The 27,779-nt window shown below is 39.0% G+C and overlaps 1 protein-coding gene across 1 annotated transcript in view; it reads left to right on the forward strand.

Annotated features, from left to right (window-relative positions):
* The first annotated feature begins 17,661 nt into the window (after window positions 1–17,661).
* The window catches only part of LOC126184949 (protein ERGIC-53), a 93,694-nt gene continuing 83,576 nt past the window's right edge, over window positions 17,662–27,779 (forward strand). Inside the window, exons 1-6 of the mRNA XM_049927623.1 lie at window positions 17,662–17,866; window positions 20,435–20,491; window positions 20,566–20,663; window positions 20,832–21,004; window positions 21,500–21,599; window positions 23,251–23,374. Of these exons, the coding sequence (XP_049783580.1) occupies window positions 17,701–17,866; window positions 20,435–20,491; window positions 20,566–20,663; window positions 20,832–21,004; window positions 21,500–21,599; window positions 23,251–23,374 (718 nt within the window). The 5' untranslated portion in view covers window positions 17,662–17,700. The remainder of the gene's footprint in view (window positions 17,867–20,434; window positions 20,492–20,565; window positions 20,664–20,831; window positions 21,005–21,499; window positions 21,600–23,250; window positions 23,375–27,779) is intronic.

Here is a 27,779-nt window from a genome sequence, read left to right on the forward strand (position 1 = left end):
GGCATTCGCCATACCCACACCCTGCCATCGGATCGCAACATTGCGTACAGTGATTTGACACTCAACACAACGTTTTTCCACGGTTCAATCATCACATGTTTAAGCTCCTTACACCAAGCAAGGCGTCGTTTGGCATCTACCAGCGTGATGTGTAGCTTATGAGTAGTCGCTCGACCATGAAATCCAAGTTTTCTCACCTCGCCTAATTATCATAGTACTTGCAGTGGACCCTGATGCAGTTTGGAATTCCTGTGTGATGGTCTGGATAGATGTCTGCCTATTACACATTACAACCCTCTTCAACCGTCGGCAGTCTCTGTCAGTCAACAGACGAGGTCGGCCTGTACACTTTCCTGCTGTACGTATCCCTTCACTTTTCCACTTCACTATCACATCGGAAACAGTGGACTTAGGGATGTTTAGGAGTGTGGAAATCTCGCGTACAGACGTATGACATAAGTGACACCCAATCACCTGACCACGTTCGAAGTCTGTGAATTCCACGGAGCGCCCCATTCTGCTCTCTCACGATTTCTAATGACTACTGAGGTTTGCTGATATGGAGTACGTGGCAGTAAGTGGCAGCACAATGCACCTAATATGAAAAACGTATGTTTTCGTGTGTGTCCGAAATCTTTTGATCATATAGCGTATACCAAAGCTGGTGCATAATGACTGGGACCAGTATTGACCACACGGTCCCCCCCCCCCCCCCCCCCCCAGTTCAAACATCAAAGAAGCCGCCAGGGTTAATTCGTTCGACTGGCGCAGGACAAAGGGCGCCGCGACTTATGTGGGATTACCGGGTGTTGCAGTGTGACCGCTCAATGTCATTCAATACGATCACGACGACACCCCTCGATCGACGTCAGCACTCGTGGTGTCACTCGCTTTCATACATGGCAGTGGATGTTTGAAAATTCGTGACGCTAGCTCAATGGTCGTTAGTTGATTTAAATGTTATTCCCGGCTGACTCTTAATTCAATTACTGCCACGGGGTGAGGAGAAAGAACACATCATGGTGATACCAGCATTATGCCTATTTAGATGTTCGATTAATCTGAATGGTTTGCAATGTTCCAGCGATTCTATTCGAACTCTATGCTGATGTACCGACAAGGACCATTTTCGCAGATAAACATGCAAGTACGTAATGGATGTTCAGTTTCTCAATATAGTTCGTCGCACTCACATATTATACATCCGCTGTAAGAACAATTTCATGCATTTACATTTTTTGGTGTCCCACAATATTGGTTGGCTAAATATTATGACGATACGTTGTATACAACTTCCACAGATATTGTTTATCATGTAGTCAAGACTACGTAATGAAGCCAAAATCGTGGATAAAACTGAATTGTAGTTTGTTTATTAACACTTTCCTTTACACTAACTAAATATGAAATACGAATCCGGATTGGAGCTGATGATCCTATCCTTTTCAGTATTAAAATGGTCGATATCGTGTTCTGAATAACGCGTGTCATATAATGTCCAAATATCGACACGACCCAGGCTCTCAATTCGGCACTTAAATGTCTATTCTTCACTCTCGAAATGTTCGATGTGATTGTCTTTCACACGCAGGGTTCAATTTAACGGTGTATGCACTGTTTTTAGTATTTTAGGTCCCCGTTAATTAATATCTGGTATTTAATAAGCGAACTATTTTTATGCTGGCGCGTTGTTTGTATCAGTTACCCCCGCAACCGTCCCAAGATAAGATTCTCTTAATGTTCCGCGCACACGCGTTTCACAATTTTATAAAATGCAGAATTACGTAAACTATAGCTTTCCGTTGCGTACAACTTTCGTGGGTTCCACAACCATAATATTTTCCCAAGTGTATTTTTCCCAGCTAACACAAAGTTCGAATTATGTTGGCGGAATCATTTTCACTTCACCCGACAATAAACGTCTCTGATCACTTCGTCACACATAATGTATTTTAAACGCTCCTGAAGAGTCTTTAAATAATCTCCTTAACGAATTTCGCAGTCGCGTACCACTTTTTCATCGACTAGCCCGATCGCGATAACTGAAGGTAGAGAGCTCAATAATGTGTTACATGTTCTTTTATATGTATTAAAAAACAAACGCGCCCCTATATCTTTCTGTCCCGCTTGGTCTTTGCTACTTTGCTTTTTATTACTTTTCGTTATATTGCTTCTTAGTAATACTATGCAGTAATTGAAGTTTCGTATTACTTTCCCCTTTTTAATTCTTCCAAAATAAAGTCTATTTATCTCCCAGTTTAATTAATGTGATGCTAATTGACACGCCTGCCCGCGAAGTACCGTTATAGCAGGCAGATACTCAGCACTGGTGGGCTGCCCTCTGACGGTAGCAAACGGGATTACGTCATTAGCGCACCTGATTCCAGCAGAATAGAGATGGACAAACTGAAACACGTAACTGTTTCGAAACAAATGAAACAGTACAATGTAATGTTCCGATACGTTGTTTCGAAACAGTGAAACAGTTTATGTTTTGTATTCTAATAAACCTACACATTTTATAATCTTGAATGTCTACTGTATAACTATGTCCATATAAACACAAATGAGGTGCCAGAGCGCTAATCATGTTGCAGAAAGTATGAAACTATCACTTAGGCGTCTTGGCAGTTTCGTATTTCCTGCAGCAAATGCGCTGCTTTCGTGTCGCGTGACTTTCATACTTTTCAATTGGCTGAGGACAGCCATAGCTGAAGACAGAAGAACCACCACGAACGGAACTGGAGGTGGGAGCAAACTGCAGAAACACACATTCCGTTAGTATGGGTAATATACCCATCCTGCTAATTTTCATCTACACAAGGGGAATCATTGTGGATAATAGGCACAGTGACTATAGACAAACAAATAACTTCAAATAATTCGAATAAATAACAAAATATAACAGAAATTTTTTTGTCTTTCAAGGTGTTTCGAACCGTTACTATAAATTCACCATGCTTCCCAGCCCTTCCCGTACACCATTACACTATCAGTGATTTGTCAAACAGATTGCTTGCAATTATACCTACATCAAATTTATGTACATGTCTAATAACTGTCACTCTACGCCTTTTTTTATTCGAAATGTTGTAGGCTTACTTGCGTTTCTTAATATGATTACTGTACATGAACAGAGAAGCGTATGTTATAAAAAAAAGTGTAATTTAACTGAATGATTTTCACATATTTATTATTTTGAATGTGAATAGTATGCGTTGTTTTATTGTTTTGTTAGTGTTTATAAAGCAGATGTTACGCCATTTCGAAACAGGACAGTCAGCTAGACACGAAGCTTTATTTTCGTATATCTTAAGCTTCATGCTATTGCTTGTCAAAAAGATTTCGACACTCTTGAAAGAGTTTCATGAAGTGGTATGTTGTGTTTCAGTACCTGTGCCGAGCCCGAATCTCGTCCGACACAGAGTGGAATGAAACATCACTGTTTCGATACAATTAGTCCGTTCCAGGCACGGGTGGACTGAAACAGCCTTATTTGGAAACAACGATACAGTTTCTGTGTCTGGCTCGAGATCGAATCTGGTCCGAGACAGGGGCAGAATGAAACACCACTGTTTCGAAACAGTGAACCACAACCGTTCCGAAACACTGAAACAGTTCCACGTATCGATACACTGTATCGAAACATAGAAACAGTGGCCAAGTCTACAGCAGAAACACATTCGCTGGCCGCTGGCGAGGACCTGTTAGCAGGCGCCGAGTTTTCTAGCGGAGGGTGGGAATATTACAGACTCTACTTGCGAGATTTTTCGTGACCTCTGTGATATATTTAGATTTCTACTAGCGATGTTTATGGATCTTCATAGATGTAGTTTTTTGTGATTTGTAATTAGAACACGACACGATTGTCATCTGTAGTAGTGTGATTATGCGTGGTGGGTATTTTGTGTACTTGTGACGATGCTTTTAACTACAGTTTTTTACGGTATGCATGATTTACCATCAAAAAGACCTATGCTTTGTCAGAAATGTATAGTACGATCTGTAGCAATGCAGTTACATGCAGTGAGTGTTTTATATTGATGGTGGCGCCAATTTCGTGACGGTACTGCACGCGCAATTTGAAATAACCGATCTATTTGCGTATTTAATTACGATAATTTACAGCAGAGAATGATGAACTTTTCCCACCAAATAAACAGATCCACAGCCCTCTCTCCTGCGAACTGAATAAATGAAGAATATGCAAATTGAATTTTATAAATAAACGATGTATCCTCTGCAATGTCATTGAGGTTGATTTCAATTTCGTGTCATGAGATCCTTCCATTCCTACAGCTCTGCCCAGACTGAGAGACTTTTCCCACCATTTTCCAAGTGAGGGAGAGGAGGGAAGTGGAGTGACAAGGGGAAGTGGGGGAGAGGAGATGGGGAGGGATGAAGGGAAAACCTATGATGTCAACAGCATGACATTGCCACATCTACACAAAGGGACAGGGAGAAGGATGGGGGAGGGTCCACCACCTCAAATAAATTTGGAAACAATGCAGAGTAGGGCAGAAATCCCTTGACACCACTGCTGAGAAAAGCTGTAATGAGCAGATATACGAAAGGGATTGACAGCACATTGGCATTGCTAGTGGAACGATGGCACACTCTAGAGAGAGACATGATGAAATTGATGTACTCCACTAATTTTGTGTGAGGAAGCAGTTATGCTTTTGCCTGAAGTTTGTCTGATTTTTACACCAATTTATCATACATACATTTAACCTTTTCTCGATTGTTCTCTCTGGTTGCATTAGTTGTGGGGGATTTACTGCTTTCAATGCATATACAATGGCGTGTTTTGAGGAGAACTAATGATCACCGGAAAGAGAGAGGGCTCCTGAGAATTTGCCAGTCCCGATTGCGTGCCTCCCCTGACTACAATCTGTGTAGTAGGTCATGTCTATCACGCAGCTGAATCAACAATGGTGACTAGATAGCTATATCAGCCTGCTTTTCTGCCTGTGATCTTCTACAGCAGTTCGTTGTTATGCATTATACCATCATATGGTATTATAATTTAAATAAACAATTACTCTCTTGGTATAAAGTGGCCTGGCTGTCTTTAAAGTGAATTTCCTCCATCAATATGCCTTTATAAATACATAAAATAAAGTCGCATCCACCCTACCCACTGGCCATCGTGAATACTCGTAAATAAGTGTAACCACAACAATATTTAGAAGGTATGACCAAAGGGTTTGAAGCCTTTACCCAAATGTTTTATGTGAATAATCTACGAGTTGTGTTTGATATGTGCAAAACATCATTTGTCTATAACATTTAATTATTTAATGTGGAAATCGATTACTCAGAATTGTGATGCTGGCGTGTGCTCCTATGAAATAAAATGTGTCCTGAGTAATTTACTACTACTACTACTACTACTACTACAGATTTTGCATAAGCATGACTGAGCGCTAAGTACAGATTATGTGTACAATTTTATCAAAATACACACCTTAGTTCTACTTAAAACGATATCAAAGTCATCCATGTTTCACGACAGCCCCCTCCAGGATAGTATTATCACATTCTTCTACATTGTTGTCAGGTTTGGGAGTTGTACGCCTCATTTTTTTATAGACATTTAGGCTAATGCTTTAAAAAAATAGACACCGCTAAGTATGCGTTTTTGATGTGCAGTGTAACACTACGCATGTTGATCGGCGTTGTAGGACTCCATGCTCCCACCCCATGACTCTTTGGTAACTACATCGTGGCACACACAATATAGTGTGAGCTCAGTTACATACACAATATAGTGTCAGTTCAGTCCACATTTTAGATGGTCGCTTAACTGGAAGTGTCTCCATGACCTATACTTGATGGTTTTTTGCTGCTACAGTGAATAAACATCGTTAGTAAAAAGCATTTGCTGTTGGTGGTCATATTGACATGCTATAACGCAATCCAGTGTTCGTACTACACATTTACAGATACTAACATAGACTGACAGGGGAATACATGCTTTGCAATGTGCTCCCACATTGGACACCAGTTTAATAAGAAATCCATTCCTCCACCAGCACCGTTGACAACTGATGTATGGTATTTGGTGTATGTGGGTGTGCTGAAGCATGTCTCCCCAGCTCATGCTACATGTGCTCGATGGGATTTAAGTCTGGAGGGGGAGGGCGGGAAATCCCATCCATTCCCTGAATATTATCTTATTCCGTGAGCTGCTCCCCTTGCTCTGTTCGATGCAGTCGCACATTGTAAGTCATAGAAATGAAGTCACGTCAGTCTGCACCCCTGAAAAGGCACTCACTGGGAAAGAGGTACTGTGTCGCATTAATTTTGACTGGTGAGCGTATCGTGTTCAAAGATTTGGATGTCAGGATGCCCATGCAACATTATGCCTCACCACAGCATAACATTTGGACCATGAAACGATCATTTTCGATACTATTGCTGGGAACATTAAATATTCCCACCTCTCGCCATCTGAGGATACATTCAGAATCACTACTCATGTGACCCCCTCTGCTCGTTGGTCCAGTCCCTATGCTTTTGACACCATCACAAACGATGCCTCCAATGTACTAGTGCCAACAGAATACAATGCACTAGTGATATGTCATTATGCAGTCGATCTGCTACTGTCGAGGGCAAAATTTCGACCCTTTTAGGCCCACCAATTGTACGCATTGTTTAACATAGGTCTCTTCGTGTCTGTTGCACGATGTAGAGGTCGTCTGCTGTGTGGTCAGCTACCTCATCTCTTTCAGACAGCAATGCTGTGGTTCAGAACACTCACCAGGAGCGTGAAGCAATGCTATGAGCAGTAGCAAACTCCTGAGATACTCTCATCACACTTCGTCCTCCTTCCAGTTTCCATATGATTCTTCCCCATGTGAAGTCTTTCAGGGGTTTCTTAGGTCATGTTGTAATGGAAAATACCATAACACCTCGCTGATTGACACACACTGTCTTGTCCCATTCCTTCAACTGCCTCATGTTGCCAGCTCCATTTGGCACTATAGTCACTGTGACCCACATATGACTTCCTGATTTCTGTGGACATCTGGAAGACCTGTGGCAATATGCTCCCACATTTTTATCCATTTCTACTGAGTGATTAACTCAGTAATGTGACCACCTCCTATGTTCGACGTCAACATACAATAACCACTCACAGATGACGTTATTAGCTGGATGTGTACATGTTGTGGAAGACTGTAGTTTAACTGAGTATTTGTTAATGATAGGAAGCAATACATTGATACTCTACTTTAAAAAAAAAGACAATCAGGACCTACAATAGTTAATAAAAAAGTTTTGTATACCTATAATTTTAATGTGGGCATCGATTATACAAAACCGCTATACTGGCAGCTGAACTAATGGTTTAATTCAGAGTTACTCTGCCAGATGACTGAAAATCGTTTCCTCTGATCCATTACCTTCTATAGGATCAAGACTGAGGAATTAGCTTTCTTATGCTCTCACAGCTACAGCTGATAGAAACATCGTCTTTCCAGACATATCACAGTCCTTCCATACAGTGCTGATATCAATATAGCGGTAGCTACGATTGGTCTTTGAAAGAACAATTATTTATCAGGTTTAAGATTACCATAGTGTGTTATGACAAAATACTACATTTCATCAATAGACTTAAACTCTTACCAGGTTGGTTTAAGGGCTGTAAGCTACAGTCACTGCAAGAGCTCCTTCCATAGAAGTTTATTTTTTATGAGAGTCCAGTGCTTACATATTTATAATTTCGAAGAAATATTAGATATAGGAGAAGTCATCCTCTTAGTAAGGAGTTTGTTACAGTGACAAGAAAGCCACTGCTACAATGTTGGTTAGCAACCATATAAAACATATTGGTTGATCATAGCTCTTTTTTCTTCGTCATAGTAAACAGTGTGTGCACCTATCTTGTGGTACAGCGATCGTAATTTACCACTACATATGTTGTCAGAAAGCATTTTTAATTGTCCCCATCATGATGGCAAACATGACAAAAGTTACACCATATTTGTCTGAGAACGTATTTTGCGAGTCGACTTAATAAAATCTTGCTGTGCTATTAGAGCCTGCTGACATTCCTCTCAAAAATGTTAGGCTCCAATATTACCTGATTCATACTTCATCATCAACGCTGTTGTGCTGTTGGAGCTCTAACGATATGTACGAGGCAGATTCATGGTATAATCTTAATCTTAATGTCCAACTTCTGCTGATATTATTGTAACCAGTACGAGTTGTTTTTGCTACTAAATAGTGATCTTTTGTTTATAAGACTGTATACAGCAGCTCACAGATGGGTAATATAAATTAATTTTAGAATATTTTTATTTTGACAGTCACTACTGTCTGTTTTGTGTTCGGCGAACAGTAGGTGGATAGCTTTATCAAGAACACCTCTGGAGATTGTGGTAGCACATGAACTATTCTCAGCTATAATTTCTCACCTGCCAAACTGCGACCAAGATGGCGCTAGTTATCAGACGAAAGCTGTTGGAAAAGAATTCTGGATCGTTACTTCTCGGGAATTCCCCCCTCCTCTCTGTCAGGATATGATTTTCCCAGCACTTACTTGGAGCCAATGAGAGGGTACTTCCCCATGACTGATGGGCACATGTATGTGGATGTGTTGCACAGCTGAAGTTTGATCATTATTCCCAGGACTGTCTGCAGGCTCACAGTGGCTTCTGCAATAGTCGTGGCCCTGAGTGGACATAGATACACCTCTTCTTGTCATAAATATGGTGTTGACTGCACTGTTATCAGGTATATGTGAAAGTGACAGTATGAATATCAAGTACAAGTGAAAGTGACGGTATGAATTACCATCCATGATACAAAAGGTCTGGGGATAGTACCAGCATTAAGGAGCTAACAAGGACAAAATTTATTGATATCCAAAGCAAACTTCACGACGTATGTTCTTGATCAGTTTCGCACAGTAAAATGATGGGAAGGGACACAACATTTCAAAACGTCGATGTTTATTTACTAGCGAAAATATGTAAATGCAAATACATCAAACAATACTTATAAGGAAATAAAAACCCTGTTTAACTTATTCATTGTGTTTTTTATAGATAACTAATAGTGTTATAAATAACTGTATTTTTCTCCTTCATTAGAGCTGACTTTTTTCCTCAAAATGTTATTTAATGAAAATTGTTTCAACAACATGTGTTGTTATTAATATCTAGTGTAGGCGTCAGCTCTGTTCTGTTATTGTAAAACAAAATTTTTCTCTTTTCTGTACCTGATCCCATTTGTGAAACAACGCTCAATGGAAAAAATATCCACATCCTCATAGAAGATTTGCAGTTTGCCACAAAAGCAAAGCACAATAATAAAATGAATAGGATAGAGGGTTATTGACTCATCACATACAATTTCAAGTCATTGACTTAATGCAAAGGAGACTCATCAAAACACAAAAACTAGTTTACAATTTTTCTTATAATATCGTTAATACACTGACGCGTGAAAGAAACTGGTATAGACATGCGTATTCAAATACAGAGATTCCAAGATGCTACACCAGGTGGGTGTAAAATGAATGTGCACAATGGAAAATACTGAATGCAAAAATGAAGATTTGGCCCTGTCTGACTACCCCCTGAGGCAGATTTTAGGCTCTCTTAGTGGTGATATTATTTCCCCCTTCTTGCTCTTTAACATATAAATTACAACGCAAACATAAATGAATGATTAAGGGAACTAGTAATAATGATAAATGTTGTTTCCACTTATACTTTCATGGTAGTTTAAAACCGCTTTATATATTACAAATGTTTATATATCAATGTCCAATGGGCATAAAGAGTTATAAATGAATTTCCTAACTATTCTTACTGATCAATTGCCCAGATCTGCCCCTTTGTATGGCTATGCGATCTAGTATAAAAAACACAAGATGACTGACATCTTCTATGTACCAAACACTAGAAAACAATACCTTCACAGATGATCTACAGTGGTGTGCAACCTGAGTGGAAATAAAACTTATGTGTTCACAACTATTTAGCTTTATAGCCCTAATAAACCGAAGCAATTAGCAGTATCGCCGTATGTACTGCATCTGGTGCGTCAGAGTGATGGTTCTCATACATGTCTGGGACAATGAAAAAACTCCAGCCACAAAATAAAAACTCATTCAAACACCAGGATGGCAGAAGGTGGTCCTCTTACTAGTATAATCTAATACTATCTTCTCCTCTCTGTGTTCTACAGAGGAGAAACGATGACTCCCAGCCACAAGTACGGAGCTCAGATAACGTCTCAACTTGAGTATAGGCAGAAGAAGTGCTCTCAATCAGTGAACATTGCATACTCAATGACGACTCCCTACCTGGAGGCGGAGTCCAGAATCTTATAAGTTAGCAAAAGTACAATGCCTAACCGTTCTAACTATTAAATCTCCTGAGAGTAAAGACAGCAAGGCCATCTGTACCAACAAATGCTGATACTGAGCGACTGTCAAACGCGGGCTCTCAAAACAGAAGCCCTCTTTCTCTTCACCACTGGCTTCCCGGCAAAGCTTGGCTCCCCTCCCTCATAAATGCAGAAGACGAATCATATTCTCGAAACCACAGAATATTCTCCTTCTCTAAAGATTCTTCCGAAAGCCGACCAATCATATTTTAGTCTTTTGTCGTCCAGTGCAGAAAGTTTGCGAAGAAATACCTATCCTCATTAATTAGAAATATGTACAATGGTACGCTTCTCAGAGTAAAAGTCTTCGGAAATAACCCAGCCAGCGTGATTTCCGAGGTACCACTTCCTTGTTCCTCTCTGCTGCATCCAGCTACGCTTATATAAGACAACAAGCGTCTGGTGCAGTTATAGGTTCGTTACTGCTGCTACAATGGCAGGTTATCAAGATTTAAGTGAGTTTGAACAAGGTGTTATAGTTGGCGCATGAGTGATGGGAGAATGCATCTCCGAGGTAGCAATGAAGTGGGAATTTTCCTGTACAACCATTTCACTAGTGTACCACAAATATCAGGAATCCGATGAAACATCAAATCTTTGACATCGCTGCAGCCAGAAAAAGATCCTGCAAGAACAGGCCCAACGACGACTGAAGAGAATCATTAAACATGACAGAAGTGCTTTTGGAGCTGAAAGCCCAATTGTGTACTATTGATGACTGCATGACACAAAGCTTAACACCTTGCCTGGGCCTGTCAACACCAAAATTGGATGATTGATGACTGGAAACATGTTGCCTGTTCAGAACAGTCTCATTTCAAATTGCATCGAGTAGATGGACATGTACGGGTTTGGAGACAATCTCATGAATCCATGGACCCTGCATGTCAACAGAAGACTGTTCAGCTGCTGGAGGCTCTGTAATGGTGTGGGGCATGTGCAATTGGAGTGATATGGGACCTTTTATACGTCTAGATACGACTCTGACAGCTGACACGTATGTAAGTATCCTGTCCAATCATCTGCATCCATTCATGTCCATTGTGCATTCCCGACAGACTTGAGCACTTCCAGCAGGACAATGCAACACCCCACACATCCAGAATTGCTACAGAGTGGCTTCAGGAACACTCTTCTGAGTTTAAACACATCTGCTGACCACCAAATTCATGAACATTATTGAGGATATCTCAGATGCCTTGCGGCGTGCTGTTGATAAGAGATCTCCTGCCCCTCGTACTCTCACAGATTTATGGACAGAATTGCAAGATTCATGGTGTCAGTTCCCTCCAACACTACTTCAGACATTATTCAAATCCATGCCACATTGTGTTGTGGCACTTCTGGATGCTCGTGGGAGCACTATACGATTTTAGGCAGGTGTACCAGTTTCTTTGGCTCTTCAGTGTATAATTTGCTGTACAATACAATTAATTAATTAAGCAATTAGTAATTGTTCTTAGAAAATAACAAACTTTTAAAAATTAATAGTCCTAAGTACTTGCTACAAGAGGGTATCAGATAGATTATATAATGTTAAGACAGAGATTTAGGAACCAGGTTTTAAATTGTAAGGCATTTCCATGGGAAGATGTGGACTCTGACCACAACCTATTGGTTATGAACTGTAGATTAAAACTGAAGAAACTGCAAAAAGGCGGGAATTTAAGGAGATGGGACCTGGATAAACTGACTAAACCAGAGGTTGTACAGACTTTCAGGGAGAGCATAAGGGAACAATTGACAGGAATGGGGGAAAGAAATACAGTAGAGGAAGAATGGTAGCTCTGAGGGATGAAGTAGTGAAGGCAGCAGAGGATCAAGTATGTAAAAAGAAGGGGGCTAGTAGAAATCCTTGGGTAACAGAAGAAATATTGAATGTAATTGATGAGGCATATCTCACTAGGTGTAAGATAGATACTGCCTACAGGAAAATTAAAGAGACCTTTTGAGAAAAGAGAGCCACTTGTATGAATATCAAGAGCTCAGATGGAAACCCAGTTCTAAGCAAAGACGGGAAAGTAGAAAGGTTGAAGGAGTATATAGAGGGTCTATACAAGAGCGATGTTCTTGAGTACAATATTATGGAAATGGAAGAGGATGTAGATGAAGATGAAATGGGAGATACGATACTGCGTGACGAGTTTGACAGAGCACTGAAAGACCTGAGTCGAAACAAGGCCCTGGGAGTAGACAACATTCCATTAGAACTACTGACGGCCTTGGGAGAGCCAGTCCTTACAAAACTCTACCATCTGGTGAGCAAGATGTATGAGACAGGTGGAATACCCTCAGACTTCAAGAAGAATATAATAATTCCAATCCCAAAGAAAGCAGGTGTTGACAGATGTGAAAATTACCGAACTATCAGTTTAATATGTCACAGATGCAAAATACTAACGCGAATTATTTACACACAAATGGAAAAACTGGTAGAAGCAGACATCGGGGAAGATAAGTTTGAATTCCGTAGAAATATTGGAACACGTGAGGCAATACTGACCTTACGACTTATCTTAGAAGCTAGATTAAGGAAAGGCAAACCTACGTTTCTAGCATTTGTAGACATAGAGAAAGCTTTTGACAATGTTGACTGGAATACTCTCTTTCAAATTCTAAAGGTGGCAGGGTTAAAATACAGGGAGCGAATGGCTATTTACAATGTGTACAGAAACCAGATGGCAGTTATAAGAGTCGAGGGGCATGAAAGGGAAGCAGTGGTTTGGAAGGGAGTGAGATAGGGTTGTAGCCTATCCCCAATGTTTTTCAATCTGTATATTGAGCAAGCAGTAAAGGAAACAAAAGAAAAATTCGGAGCAGGAATTAAAATCCACGGAGAAGAAATAAAACTTTGAGGTTTGCCGGTGACATTGTAATTCTGTCAGAGACAGTAAAGGACTTGGAAGAGCAGTTGAACAGAATGGACAGTGTCTTGAAAGGAGGATATAAGATGAATATCAACAAAAGCAAAACGAGGATAATAGAATGTAGTCGAAATAAGTCGGGTGAAGTTGATGGAATTAGATTAGGAAATGATACACTTCAAGTAGTAAAGGAGTTTTGCTATTTGGGGAGCAAAATAACTGATGATGGTCGAAGTAGAGAGGATATAAAATGTAGACTGGCAATGGCAAGGAAAGTGTTTCTGAAGAAGAGAAATTTGTTAACATCGAGTACAGATTTAAGTGTCAGGAAGTCGTTTCTGAAAGTATTTGTATGGAGTGTAGCCATGTATGGAAGTAAAACATGGACGATAAATAGTTTGGACAAGAAGAGAATAGAAGCTTTCGAAATGTGGTGCTAAAGAAGAATGCTGAAGATTAGAGGTGTAGATCACATAACTAATGAGGAGGTATTGAATAGAATTGGGGAGAAGAGGAGTTTGTGGCACAACTTGACAAGAAAGAGGGGCCGGTTGGTAGGACATGTTCTGAGGCATCAAGGGATCACAAATTTGGCATTGGAGGGCAGCGTGGAGGGTAAAAATCGTAGGGGGAGACCAAGAGATGAATACACTAAGCAGATTCAGAAGGATGTAGGTTGCAGTAAGTACTGGGAGATGAAAGAAGCTTGCATGGAATAGAGTAGCATGGAGAGCTGCATCAAATCAGTCTCAGGACTGTAGACCACAACAACAACAAGTACTTGCTCTCTCTCCTGCTCAAATTTTCAGGTTGTCTTTCTTGAATTTTTCTGCTGAATAATATTTCTGCACTAGTTTCTCATATGAGGTTTTTCCAGTGTTTCTAAACTTATGAGGAGCAATTCTTTTCCTTTCAATTCACTATAAATTTTCAGACCCATATACTGTGGAGTTTGAACATAAAGTTTTAAGTGGTGTTTGGGCAGCATAAAATTATTTTGATTTCTGGTATTGTAATCATGCTGATAATGAGTTGCTACAAATAGGTCAAGAATATTTTACAAAAAGATGATTAGCTCATAGATGTATATTGAGGGAACACTTAACAGACTTAGATTTTTTAGGAGTAGGTGACATGATTTTCTTTGTCCTACCATGTGCATATTTCTAATGATGGTTTTATGAAGTTTAAATGTTCAACACATATTGTTGAGTTACCCCAGAATTCAATTCCATACCTTGTTACTGACTCAAAGTAGCTGTGATATATTGCTTTTCTATATCCATCTTGGTAACATTGTGTGATATCCTAATTGCAATTATTAGGCTAATTAATTTTTTCTCAAAGTACTGGATATGTGAGCCCATTTTTATCTATTTGCATTTCTAGGAATTTCACCCAGCTAGCTCCCTGGAAATCCTGGTTTCTGTGCCTGATCTGCATATCATTTAATTTTACTTGTTTTGCTTTAAACTACCTTAACTGAGTCTTCTCCATGTTTAATTTTAACCCATTTAAACCAAACGACTCTGCCTTATTTAATCTATGATTGAATAAGTTCATATTTTCTGTCCTGAACTCTCGTTTGGTATAGGTTCCTTACGGGCAAAGTTATATTGTTTTTGGTAATTCCATAAATAGAGCACAATGATCAGAAAGTCCTAAATGTAAACGAAACTCATTTTCCTCATTATAAGTTTAATTGGTTAAAGTAGTATCTACACATGTTGCTGACATTTCGTTTACTTGAGTAAAATCAGTGAAATTAGCACGGAAACCCGGTATTTCAATCATATCATTGAATTTTGTTGAGTTTCTGGCTCCACTGGCTAAATCTATGATGAAAACAGCAGTTATTGTGACTCTGTTCTTGGTTTATTTTTGAAATTTATGTAATAGGTACTGGAATTTCGACAAAAATTATTTAGTTATTTCTGCACCTGGAGTTATGTGCACAGATAAAATTTCAATATTTTGGCCTAATTCTATGTAGCAGCTTTCAAATATACATTCTTTATTAAGGGAATCGAAATTGAATCTTGCTTTATATCTAACTGATCGTTCCACAAGTTTGCATGATCCTCCTTGAGATAAATTACTCTTACAAAATCTTCGGAGAACAAGAGAATTACCAAGGTTATTTAAGATTTTGATACTATCCTTTGTAAGGCATTGTTCATTCATTTATATGACCTTGACGTTTGATATCTCTGACAAAACGATTAGCAAATAGTTAAGTTTTATTTCTCTGCCATTTTTTAGTTTGAATTTAACCCATTTATGTTCAAGTGCATGAAGAACATATTGTTACTTCTCTGAATATTCTTAACAGGGTCTGTTTTGAAACGCTATTTGTGTATTTTCGTTTCAACTTCGCTGTCAATTTTGACATCTACATCTCTCCATACTAGTTTCCCGAACTATGTATGGTCTTTAGACACTGGACTCGCATTCGGGAGGACGACGGTTCAATCCCGCGTCCGGCCATCCTGATTTAGGTTTCCCGTGATTTCCCTAAATCGTTCCAGGGAAATGCCGGGATGGTTCCTTTGAAAGGGCACGGCCGACTTCCTTCCCCGTCCTTCCATAATCCAATGAGACCGATGACCTCACTGTCTGGTCTCCTTCCCCAAACAACCCAGAAGTATGGTCTTACGAATATCGCAATACATATTGCTGAATGTAGCTGATCCTATCCTTTTTAGATGCAGCCCATATTGTCATTAAAATTTATCACTAATAAATTTATTCGAAATCATGAAAACTGCACCAGGTCGGTGGCATTGCTCTCCGATTCGATTGCTTATCCTGCCTATGTATTTATCACTAACCGATTTTCTGTGTAGGATACTACTTAAAATTAACTTTGATGCTGGGTACACGTTTTTCGCCGTCTGGATTAGATTTAGTGCTTCGTTTACGATCTCTTCTTCACTGGTGTTTCGAAGCGAGTTCGTCCCAGGTGGATGAAAACACCTTTAAAGTTTTAATTCCGATTTATCTGCGCGAATGCATTATGTTTCATTGCCTACTTGTTCTGGAAGTGTTTATTCATCCCTGGGCGGACATACACTATACACTATACACTACTGCAACGTCTATAGTTAGTGAGTCATCAATTATTAAGAAGTCATTTCCTGCACTTTGTTTGTCACTTTCTTGATGCTTTCTTCCTTTCTTTTTGTACGTTACTGCAACCCACTTCTATTTATTTCTAGGTCTGACATATTTTGTATTTCTTTCTCCACGATCTTCGTCATTATTAACACTTTTTTCGGTTTGCTTATCTCTTTTAACACTTCGAATTTGACTGTTTTTTGGCCATTTTCCAACACTGATTCACTGTTTTCACGAATCCATAAACTTTTTCATTTAATAGTTTCGCGTTTTCTTGTTTCAAGATTATTATTTATTTTCTGGGAGTCTCAATGTCACTACACAGAAACTCGATAATTTCGTCTTTCGAATTTATCATATTCAGAAGATCTTCGCGTTCATCACTAACACAGTTACATGACCACCTAATATCGTCATTTACGATTTAGATTCACATTATAGCTATTTTCATGTAGCCAGAACTTATATTTCACACAAAGGATACCTTTTATAACACTTTTTTGAATTTTTTACACGCTGAGTTGTTATGAAATTACGTTTTAGCAGAGACTGAAAGTGTCGCTGCACTGCCTTCCAGCATTAAAAAGATACAAAAGCCCGAAGTCCACTACTATAACATGCTTACGTGTCGCGAAAGTTGGTTAACTTCCAATGTTAGCAGAAGACGCGTAGGTAAAAAATTTCTGTCACCAGAAACACTGACGTCTGACGGTCCGTTGACTGTAGTCTGAATTCTGTCATTTGAAATTCTTTGTAGAATGTTTTGACGTGACGTAACTTGACGTGACGGCCAGTATGAATTGGCCTTAATTGTAAAACTTCTTCATGTACTATTCTCTAAGTAATTCCATGTGTGGTAAATCCTACGTCATTGTATATTATGGAATACAACAATCCTAAAAATGAATTTCCTGTGTTTTATGAGTTACGAGTATGCTAATAGTGAGCTCAAGACCTACGTAATTAATGCTTCTATTTGCAATTCAACGTAGTTTCTTAGGGAAAAATCTTGTCAGTATTCAACCTATGTCAGTACCAATAAGCTGTCTACAGAAAGAGACTGTAGATTATAACCTCCTCCAAGCAGATAAGAGTAAAAATACCTACTTGGTCCAAGAAGGTTCGACTCTAACCTCCTTGCTAGTATCTAAACTCCTTGGTCCCTGGCCTGCTGGTAGTTTACTTGTGCGATTATATCTTTGAAGAAAGCGACTGCTGTCCACGTCCAATCAAATTCGACCAGGTTGTGTTGTTGTTCACGTAGCCGAAGAGGAAAGAAAAGACAGTCTGACCGTCGTGAAACATGGTGGCGGCAGGGTTGAGGTGGCTGTGCGTGGTGTTTGTCCTATTGTTGACGTCTGAGACTTTTGGGAATAATCGATTCAGGAGGTTTGAATATAAATATAGTTTCAAGCCTCCATATTTGGCTCAGAAGGATGGATCTGTCCCGTTTTGGGAGTACGGCGGAAGTAAGTCAATCGGTTAAATTCGGTTGTAATGTGCGGTGTCTTCGGTTTTTTGAAACTTTCGGTGGCTAATTCATTTTGCCGTAAATAATACTTGTGTGCAGTGCAGCGATTGCATTACTACGTAAAAGAACCGGTTTCCATGGAAATGTCTTTCTGCTGTAGTTGAAAAACATATGACAGCTGGGATGTTGCCGATTGTTGTATATTGTTTTTGTAGTTAGTTACTTTCTAATTTTGGCTGGTTTCATTTTAACTATTTTAATATGAATTTACCTGTTTTGACTTCTGCTCTATTCCGTTACTTTGTAACAATAATTTTCGGAGCTGTATACCATTATACCGGTTGGGTAAACATTGTACGTCATTTCACTAATTTGAATTTTATTCAAAATGGCTTTTCATCGTATTGTTACGTAGTTATTTTGAAACATGGAATTAAGATTAAGAACTAAGTGACAGATGACAAATTTTGAGTGTCAACGCCGGAATTAAGTGACATGCACGTGACCATAGTACCTACGTGTTAATGTGCGTTTATGTAGTTACAGTTAAAAAGGTTTCATTAAAACTTTGGGAAAAAGTGTTTTTGCCAATAATTGTGGGCACAAGATGTATTAAGTTTCTGAACTTAGATGGGCATAACAGAAGTTGATATCCGTGTGCTCTTGAGACCTTATACAAAGAGTTGTCATTATCAACATGCTATTAAGTCTACAGTTACATTGTTTTGGTAACATTCTAGTTTAACGTAAATGACGAAAGTTCATAATTTTTTCTTGTGTGGATACAAGGATCTTTCCTTGTCTATGTTGATACTCTTGATTTATTACTTGTGTTGTAAAGTCTTGTCAATATACATGAACATGATAGCGTTTGTATTAACTATTCGACAATACATTTTCTAGTATATGCTTTATACTTCGATATAATTTTCTAGTTCTGTTACATTACAGTCATATCTTTTACCTGTGAGCAAAGTCAGAGCAAGTGTAGGTCTTTGACACTTTAGTACGTATGGAAGTGTGAAATTCTCATTCTATAATTTTGAAAAGTGCTGTTTCTGGTCTTTTGGTATTTAAACATCACCATACGAACTGCCCTGTAATTTGAGACATTGCTCTTTAGGGAAAGTTTATCCTATGAACTAGGATGAAAACACTGGGCAGGCCAATTTCCTTCTCCATCCTTGACCCATCAGGGTTTGTCCTCCTTATCAGATAACCTTGTTGTTAATGGGATATGAAACATTAATCATCCATCCTTCTTTTAGAACCACAATGTTTTCATTTATTCATTTGGTGCTTGATACCATCATTTGTGAAATTTGTGGGGTAACTGATTTTGCACGTTAAATTTCTGTTGGGGTGTGCATGTGCTGTTCTATAAACAGTATTTTTAAAAATACTAGGGGAATGGTAATCATGATGCTATTGATATGCCAACATCATATTCAGACTGTCTAGATAATAATTGAAGAGAGCAGTTGTTGGACTTCATTGGGATCTTTCCTTACTGCACCATATGTTGTTTGTCAACATTATTTCTCAAGATTGTTTTCTCATTGGTTTCATCTTTTCTTTGCTTGCTTTCTGATGAAAATGCTTGGACAGTCCATTTGATTTCATTTAACAGATCCTTAGTATTGTTTACCAGTTTCTTACTCTCTGATGGTTACACTATTTATACCTTGGTTGATATGTGTTCTTTTATGAAGCACAATTTGTGCAGCAAATAAATTAAAGAGAAGAGTGAACAAAAACTTATTTGTTAATATTTTTAGCCTTTTAAGCTATTTTAACCCCTTAACACATTGATTTATGTTCCAAAAAATATTTGTATGAAAAGCCTCCCATACAGAATGACATTACATATAGACATATAAAGCTAGCTTTTAAAGCTCAAAATAATGGGTTTAAAATTTTGAAAATCACTAATAATCAAATCCTGAGTATATATTGCACTGGTCTGTGACTAAAATATCTTGAAACTGGAAGTCATTTTTTAGTTTCTATGTAGCTATCAAGTCCAACCATGTATTTCATAAGTTTCCCATGAATATAAATCTTGAAGGAGCTGGCTGGAACACAGTAGATGTATTTATCTTGTATCGCTGACAAGCAATTTTCACTCCTTTCGTCCTTTCAATCTCTACTGAAATAACATTCTTCACTTTCTTAGCCACTAAATTGTCGTACCCAGTCACTATACCATTTTTTTTGAAAGCATTGCATAAACAGTAATACAAGAGAGGGGCTAAAAGTACGCATCTTGTATCCAAAGTTGCATACAGTAAAGATGGTAGCTGGTGGAACCCTCTCAACCAAAACATGGCAGTCAGGCTACAAATGTAACCCCAATTGGTCTCTAGTGGCCAAAAACTTAACTATCTGTGCCGAAATGTAAATAGGTGGGGTTTTACATTTTTGAAGGCCTATTCTTAAGTTTCCCTAGTATATCAAGGACTTTCTTTGCCGAAGTAATAACAACTAGATAAGTCGGGGTTTTATGTTAAGGGGTCTATGACCTAATACTACATTCTTACTAATTTTCTAAACAAATTTCTTGCAGATGCCATTGCCAGTTCAGAAAATGTCAGAATAGCTCCATCAATGAAAAGTCAAAAAGGTAAGTCCGTTTGAGGCACATCTGTTAATAATTAAAGTGTCAGACACACACTCATTTTTTCCTTGTTTTCACAGGAGCAATATGGACTAAATCAAAAACAAATTTTGATTGGTGGGAAGTAGATATTGTTTTCCGCATCACAGGAAGAGGTAGACTGGGTGCTGATGGGCTGGTAGGATGCTGTACTGTTTTTATACTCATGCTGTTTAGTACTTGTTAAGTTACCTTTAATGAAGTGAAAAATCTGCAAGTTCGTTTACTGTAAACCATATTAAATGTAAACTGATGGTGTGGTTATTTTTATAAAACAGATAATGCATTTTCTTTTCTTTCCTTGCAGGCTTTCTGGTTCACAGAGTCAAAAGGTGCCTATGATGGACCAGTTTTTGGCAGTTCTGATAAATGGGTTGGACTTGGTGTGTTCTTTGATTCATTTGACAATGATAATAAACACAATAACCCCTTCATTATGGGTGTACTCAATGATGGTACAAAGGAATTTGATCATCCTCAGTAAGTTTTATACTTCAGCATGTTGTAAACATGCTGGTTCATAAAATTGATTAAATAACTAATAATGTTTATATAACAAACGTGACAAGAAACAATTTGTGTAGCACCTCCAGAATAGTATGATAATGCAAACCATTGGTTTTTCTACTTAGAGCACCCTTCCCTCACCACTGATAAGAAGTTACTTTAACTTTTGTTAGTTAATGCGTGCACAATATAAATTACCAGAGAAGTTGGACTAAAATAAGAAATTATATGAGTGAATGTGTTAATTGCTTTGTTTGAGAAATGGAAACTTAACTTGAATTTTGTGTTACATATAGCTGTAGGGCTTCAACATTTAAACAGAGCATTATAGGTATTAAGGTCATTTTGTACAAAATAGACCGGAAGTCAGATTTGCTAAAAATTCTTTCAAGAATAGTGAGCATCCATATAACAAGAAAGCACAGTTATATGTATTGCAGTGTTCATTTATTTTTTCCTCATTTGCAGTGATGGAGCAACTCAGATGTTGAATGGATGTATGAGAGATTTCCGCAACAAGCCTTACCCGACAAGAGCTAGGATAGAGTATTACCTCAACTCACTCACTGTAAGTTTCTAATGCAGAAAACAGAGAAGCTGTTTCATTTCAGGTAACAAGAGTTGTCGTATTTTGAGAAGAATATTGCACATACTTCCAAGACAAATTTTGTAAATTTATGGAATTGCTACAGTTAAAACTGGTGTAAGAGACAGAAATATACATAAAAAGCTGGAACTCTCCAAAGCTATTATTCAGGGTTCAGACTTGACACCGACTTGTAACTTAGACATTCTTATACTCTCAATCTATTAAGTTCAGCTTTTGCTCTTTGGATTTTGAATTTATTTGGCTGCACTGCTGTTATTGGGGACCTCTGTACATGTGGTAAAAGTAGTTTTGTTCAATTTTACGGCCAAACTATATGCTTAATGATAATTAAATATATTGCTTTGCACTTCATTTGACATTTGCTGGAGTGTATTTTATCTTCCTTACGCTTTGTGGAAGTAATCTGCTTGGTTCCAGAAGCCAGGGTTGTAGCCTGTACATTGCAATTATTTGAACAGGCACATACCCCTCTTCTCATGAAATATTGGTCTATTTACTTCTACTTGTATGCCAATACAAGGTTTACTCTTAGTTGATTGAGTTTTTTATGTAAGTGGTGGTATGAAGTAGTTAGTGTATGTTCTGGAATGTATGCCTTTTTTCCTACACTTACAAGCTGTGGTTTAAAATTTAAACCAATCTGTGAAACGGAGATAACATTTCAGAGTTGTGAAATGAAGGTAATAGCATTACATTCACACTTGAAGGTGGCAACAATTTCTTAAGTAAATTTCTACTTGGAGAATTCACAAAAGATGTAAAGTTGTATTGGGTCAGTTCAGAAATTTATCTAGAATGTAATGCACAAAGGAGATCTCTGCAGAACTTTTTAACATAAACTTCAGTTCTACACCGTGGCTGAATTACCCTTACTTGCTAGTGTGTTGCTGTATAATGTCATTAATGTGATTATAATCCATGGGATTAAGTAGCAAAGTGGTCTATTTGTACCTAAGGCTAAAACATTTTGTTCGGAAGTTCATGTATGAGAACCAGTGCTACAATGCAGAAGTTCACAATTGTTCTGTAGGATTTCACTGTCTATTAGTAGTACCTGAATTAATTCTATGAAAGGCTCCAGAGACTAAATATTGTGAAGATTCCAGATAAGTGAGATTACATTTTAAGTGTAAATTCTTAACTTTGTTCAGTACAGTAGTTATATATTTTAATCAGTCTCCAATTAGTTTTGTCTGAATTTCATTTACAACATGTCATGAATAAATAAGTGCAAACATGTGATGCCCTGAAGGTTTTATATAGACAGATTGTCATAATGTAGCAGATAGTGGAATCCTAGCCTGCTCTGCTCATCTTCATTGTGCTGAGACGATTGAGCAGTCTTTAAACCAGAAAACTGTTGAAGTAATGATTAAACAGTGTTGTAAACAAAAAATGCAAGTGGCTAGAAATAGAATTTCTATGCTGAAACACTACTGTTCTGTGGAAACTATTATTGTGGATAGTGCATAGTTTTATATGTATATATTTTTTACAGTTATGATTACAATATGCATGACATTACAATTCTGTGAATATAAATAACAGTTCCACAAGCATGGTTTTTTTTACTTTTCTATATATTTAAATTCTGTTATGTTCTTTGCAGGTCCTGATCCATAGTGGTATGACAAACAATGAACAGGAAATGGAAATCTGTTTCAGAGCCGATAATGTAGTCCTTCCCAAAAATGGTTACTTTGGTCTGTCTGCTGCAACAGGAGGGTTAGCAGGTACATTAGTTCATTATTTTATTATCGGGTGTGGCACTTAATACTAAATACAAATGTAGTCTTGAATCTTTGCAAGAAATGATTTATTAAAGTGTACTGACTTAAAGATTTACCTAATAAGTGTGGAAGTTAGTTTGCAAGGTGATGCGAAATACAGTAAGTGTTGCCAGTCACTGTCAATCATAACTAAAAGTAAACTTCATTGTGGAGTTGGTTTAAAAGTGTAGATCAGCCAAACTGTTATTGCTTGTAATAAATTAAAATGCTGCAGTTTCCATCCAGGTAATAGGTTCCACATAGGCTGTGAACCACGTAGAAAGCAGTGAAATAGGCAATATTGCCGTAGCAGCATTTCATAAGTATTTTGTGTGTTCAAGGAAATCACACTGAATTTACATTTATTTAACATTTGAAACAGTATATTCCCATTTAAAACAGAATGTTTTCAATGTGCTTTACACTGGAGCAAGTATGATTCTCGAACGAGACATTGGATGTCATTGTGAACACGCCACAATATTTTGTCGGTGCAACTGGCTGACATCTCCATGTGCAGTGAACCTGAACCACACCTGAAGATGTATGTCAGTTGCACTGATGAAATATTGTGGAGTTTTCACGATGACATGAGGCGTCTCACCGGAGAAACATATTAGCAACTAGTATGTCGGGAAAGCCTCAGGCAACAGTATGACAATCATTCACTATGTAGCTTGCTTTTGAGAAAATCCTCTCACAAGGCAACAATGCTGCTGATTAGGTATATGTATAATGCGTGAATCTGGCTCGCGCAGCTCTCCCCTGTCGGAGGTTAGTTCTCCCTTGTGTGTGTGTGTGTGTGTGTGTGTGTGTGTGTGTGTGTGTGTGTGTGTGTGTGTGTTATGCTTAGCATGTTAGTTTAAGTTGGATTAAGTAGTGTGTAAGGCTAGGGACCGATGACCTCAGCAGTGCCCCATAGTCCCTTACTGCAATTTTCCAATTTTTCTTGACAGTGATGTATCATAATGCTAGTACAGAAACAATGGTTTTTCATCCTTGTGAAGGTAGTCCTCCTCCAGATTGCACTCTTTCGTACAATGGCAGTAAATTTTCATTGGCCGAATGTATTATCAAAACATGTCTTAACAAAACTAAAATTTTATTGTAAGTACACTAAAAAAATCAGATTTGGTTTCAACAGTCATAAGATTCCAGATCAGGTTTATTTCCATAAGTTGAATTTCTCTTGGTATACCTAATGTCACACTGTTCTAATACGCAGTACATGTGAAACTTACGACAACTGTCATATAGATTTACCTCAGTATACCCTCACGCTTTTATATTAGAGTTGTCATTGGTTTGACATGTATTGCGTATTATAATTGTGTATGACACTGGGTGTAGCAGGAAAATATTCAGCTTAGGAATCTGCGCTTGACTGGGAGCATGAAGTAACTTATTCTTTTGAAGTGCCTAAGATGGGGAAAAATACCTTGGGTATCAGACGCAACATGCCTTGTGCATAGAGCAGCAAGCAACTCATACTCAAGTGTTATCATGTGTGTATGGCATGGAAAGTCATATGCCCAATTAAATAATTTCCATTCTCACTATTTGCCGAAGAGGTACTACTTTGCATCCATCTGAAGTGTGTGTGGAGCAAAGTATCATTACTTGGGAGGGGTGGGGTGGGGGGCTGGAGCTGTAGATCACCATAGGAACTGAATTGATCCAGTCTATTTTTATACTTTTTGGACTTCAGAAACACCGATACACCAAAATACCTTCAAAGATCAGGTTTCACAATATTTTTACCTAGCGCTGTTATTTGACATTAGTAGACTCCACTTAGTCAAAGCAAGAAGAAAGAATCTGTCACCTGCTTAGTAGTTATCTCAGGTATTGTCTTCTTGCTTTTTCAGTCTATGGCCTTGAGTTTGTTAATGTGGCTGTTGATTAGGTGTATCCAGAAAAAGTGGAGGGTGGCTCGTTTGCTATTGGCTATTGATTAGGTGTATCCAGGAAAGATGGAGCTTGTGAGAACATAAAGGAAATTCTAGTTCTCCTGTGAAGGTGTGGAGAATTCTTTGTTAGCCACCAAGATATTTTGGGAAATAAATGAATTGTTTGAGCTGGGAAAGCTGTCTGTATGGAACAAACTATAGCACAGTATGAAGTTTCCTTGCATTTGTTCTTCACTTTACATCCATTTGGGTGCTTAAAAGAAGTATGGGTCATGGATTTGTAGAATTTGCATATTATGCAGACTTCTCCCTAAACTATTAATGGGTACTAACACAGTTATTTTGTAGTAAGCAATTATCCAAAAACACTTGTTTGCTGTATTATTTGATACTTTCTTGTATATCGTGCTTTGTGATTTTATCATATAGCTCAACATAGAGAATGTTGCATATGGTGTTGATCACGTAGGTACGGTCACGTAGGTACTTGGCCTAATACAAAACAACCACCACCACTACTTTGCTCTCAGCATGTTATGTAGCTACAAACTCCAGATGGTTTCTTTCTTGCCTCTTCTCATTTATTCCTTTTGTGCTTTTTTTTTTTTTTTTTTTTTTTTTTTTTTTTTTTTTTTTTTTCCACTTTAAAGCAAGCTAAGGTATAGGATGGAATAACAATAATGGGAGAAGAATAGATTGCCCCTCGCCATAGAGGCTGTTATTAACTGTTGGACTGGAAGCATGGCGGTATTCCTGCCTGTCACAAGAGACGACTAAAAGGAGTCTCAAACGTTTCAGCCTATATGTGATGGTCCTCTCTTGGGTTTGACCTCCATATTTCAAAATTCTTCCGAAGAGCGAGCCAATTAGGGAAGGGTGCCTTACATGGTGCTTTGTGTTCATTGTGCATAGCGACCTTTAGCCAGCTTTCTCGTCGTCGCATTGCTGTCCCGCTCATTCTCCATCTCTTGGGCGAGGATACATTCCGGGGTGCAATTTCCACCATGCACTGTGCAGTATTGCTTTTTGCGGAAATGACAACCATGGACTTCCTTGCACCTAATATCCAGCACAGTAGCCAGTCTGTTGTGGTGGGGCTGCCATGTACCCTGTTTGTTGTAGCCCCCTGACAACACAGGGATCGCTCTGCTGATGCCTGCACCGTTAACTCCCCATGTGTGCCAAGGAGTAGATGCCTATCTCCCTGGGGCATCGGGACTCCTGGCAATGGCCATCCTGCCAGGTGGCCCTTGCTGAGGCTGGGTGGCCCTCGTGGGGAGGGCCCTTGATCAGGGTGGGTGGCATCAGGATGGATGACTTTCAATGAAGTGAAGTGTGGTATATCATCTCTTGCTGGTGGCTAGCCACCAGCAGTCTCTAAGTGTTCTCGGGCTCAATTCAATGCTCAGAAATACGATCCCAAATCGTTCCCCTCCCTGGCCACACTGTGGGAGGAACGTAAGGCTCAGGATGGCAGTGGTTCCTAGTTTGTACGAGAGCTGATGGGGAGTCTTTCACGTCAACAAAGCCTCAATTCTTGATAGAGTATTTGGAGGACAAGTTTGGGGCGGTTGAGGGCTTGTCCAAAATGCGCTCTGGGGCAGTATTGATGAAGATGGCATCCTCTACCCAGGTTACTTGCTTGTGACAAGTTGGGGGGTGTTTCAGTTACCATCACACCCGCAAGAGTTTAAATATGGTCCAGAGTATTATTTTCCATAGGGACCTTCTTTTGCAGTCTGATGATGAGCTGTGCGCCAATTTAGAGTGTCGAGGTGTTCATTTCATCCGGCCTGTTCATTGGGGTCTGAAGGATAATCAGATTGCTACCGGTGCCTTCATCTTGGCCTCCAAGGGTGATACATTACTGGAGAAGGTCAAGGTGATGGTCTACCACTGTGATGTCAAGCACTATATCCCTCCCCTGATGCAGTGCTTAAAGTGCTGGAAGTTCGGACGTATGTCTTCCCACTGTACTTCCAGCCTCACATGCAGAGATTGCGGAGGCCCATCACATCCCAATACTCCATGTGCCCCGCCTCCCATCTGTGTCAACTGTGGAGAGCATCATTCACCTTGCTCGCCAGACTGCAGGATCTTACAGAAACAACAGAAAATCATGGAATATAAGACCCTGGACCGATGGACCTATACTGAGGCTAAGAGGAAATATGAAAGACTCCATCCTTTGCAAATGACTTCCTCATATGCTGCTGCTACAACCACCGTGATAGCCCCATCAGTTAAGTGAATTCCAGTCATCTCACCGATCCGTACAACTCCACATGCCCCCTTGGCCAAGGGGGGCACTACCCACCCTGTTGCTCCTGCGCCACATACCTCGGGAGCAACCACCCCTCCCCCCACACCGCTCCCCACCCCACCCATCGGGGTGTCCATCCCAGCTTCTAAGCCGGAGAAGCGTCCAACTTCTTCAGCTCCTCTTCCTCACAAGGAGT

The sequence above is a fragment of the Schistocerca cancellata genome, chromosome 4 (assembly GCF_023864275.1).
Source record: "Schistocerca cancellata isolate TAMUIC-IGC-003103 chromosome 4, iqSchCanc2.1, whole genome shotgun sequence".
Classification (NCBI taxonomy): Eukaryota; Metazoa; Arthropoda; class Insecta; order Orthoptera; family Acrididae; genus Schistocerca; species Schistocerca cancellata.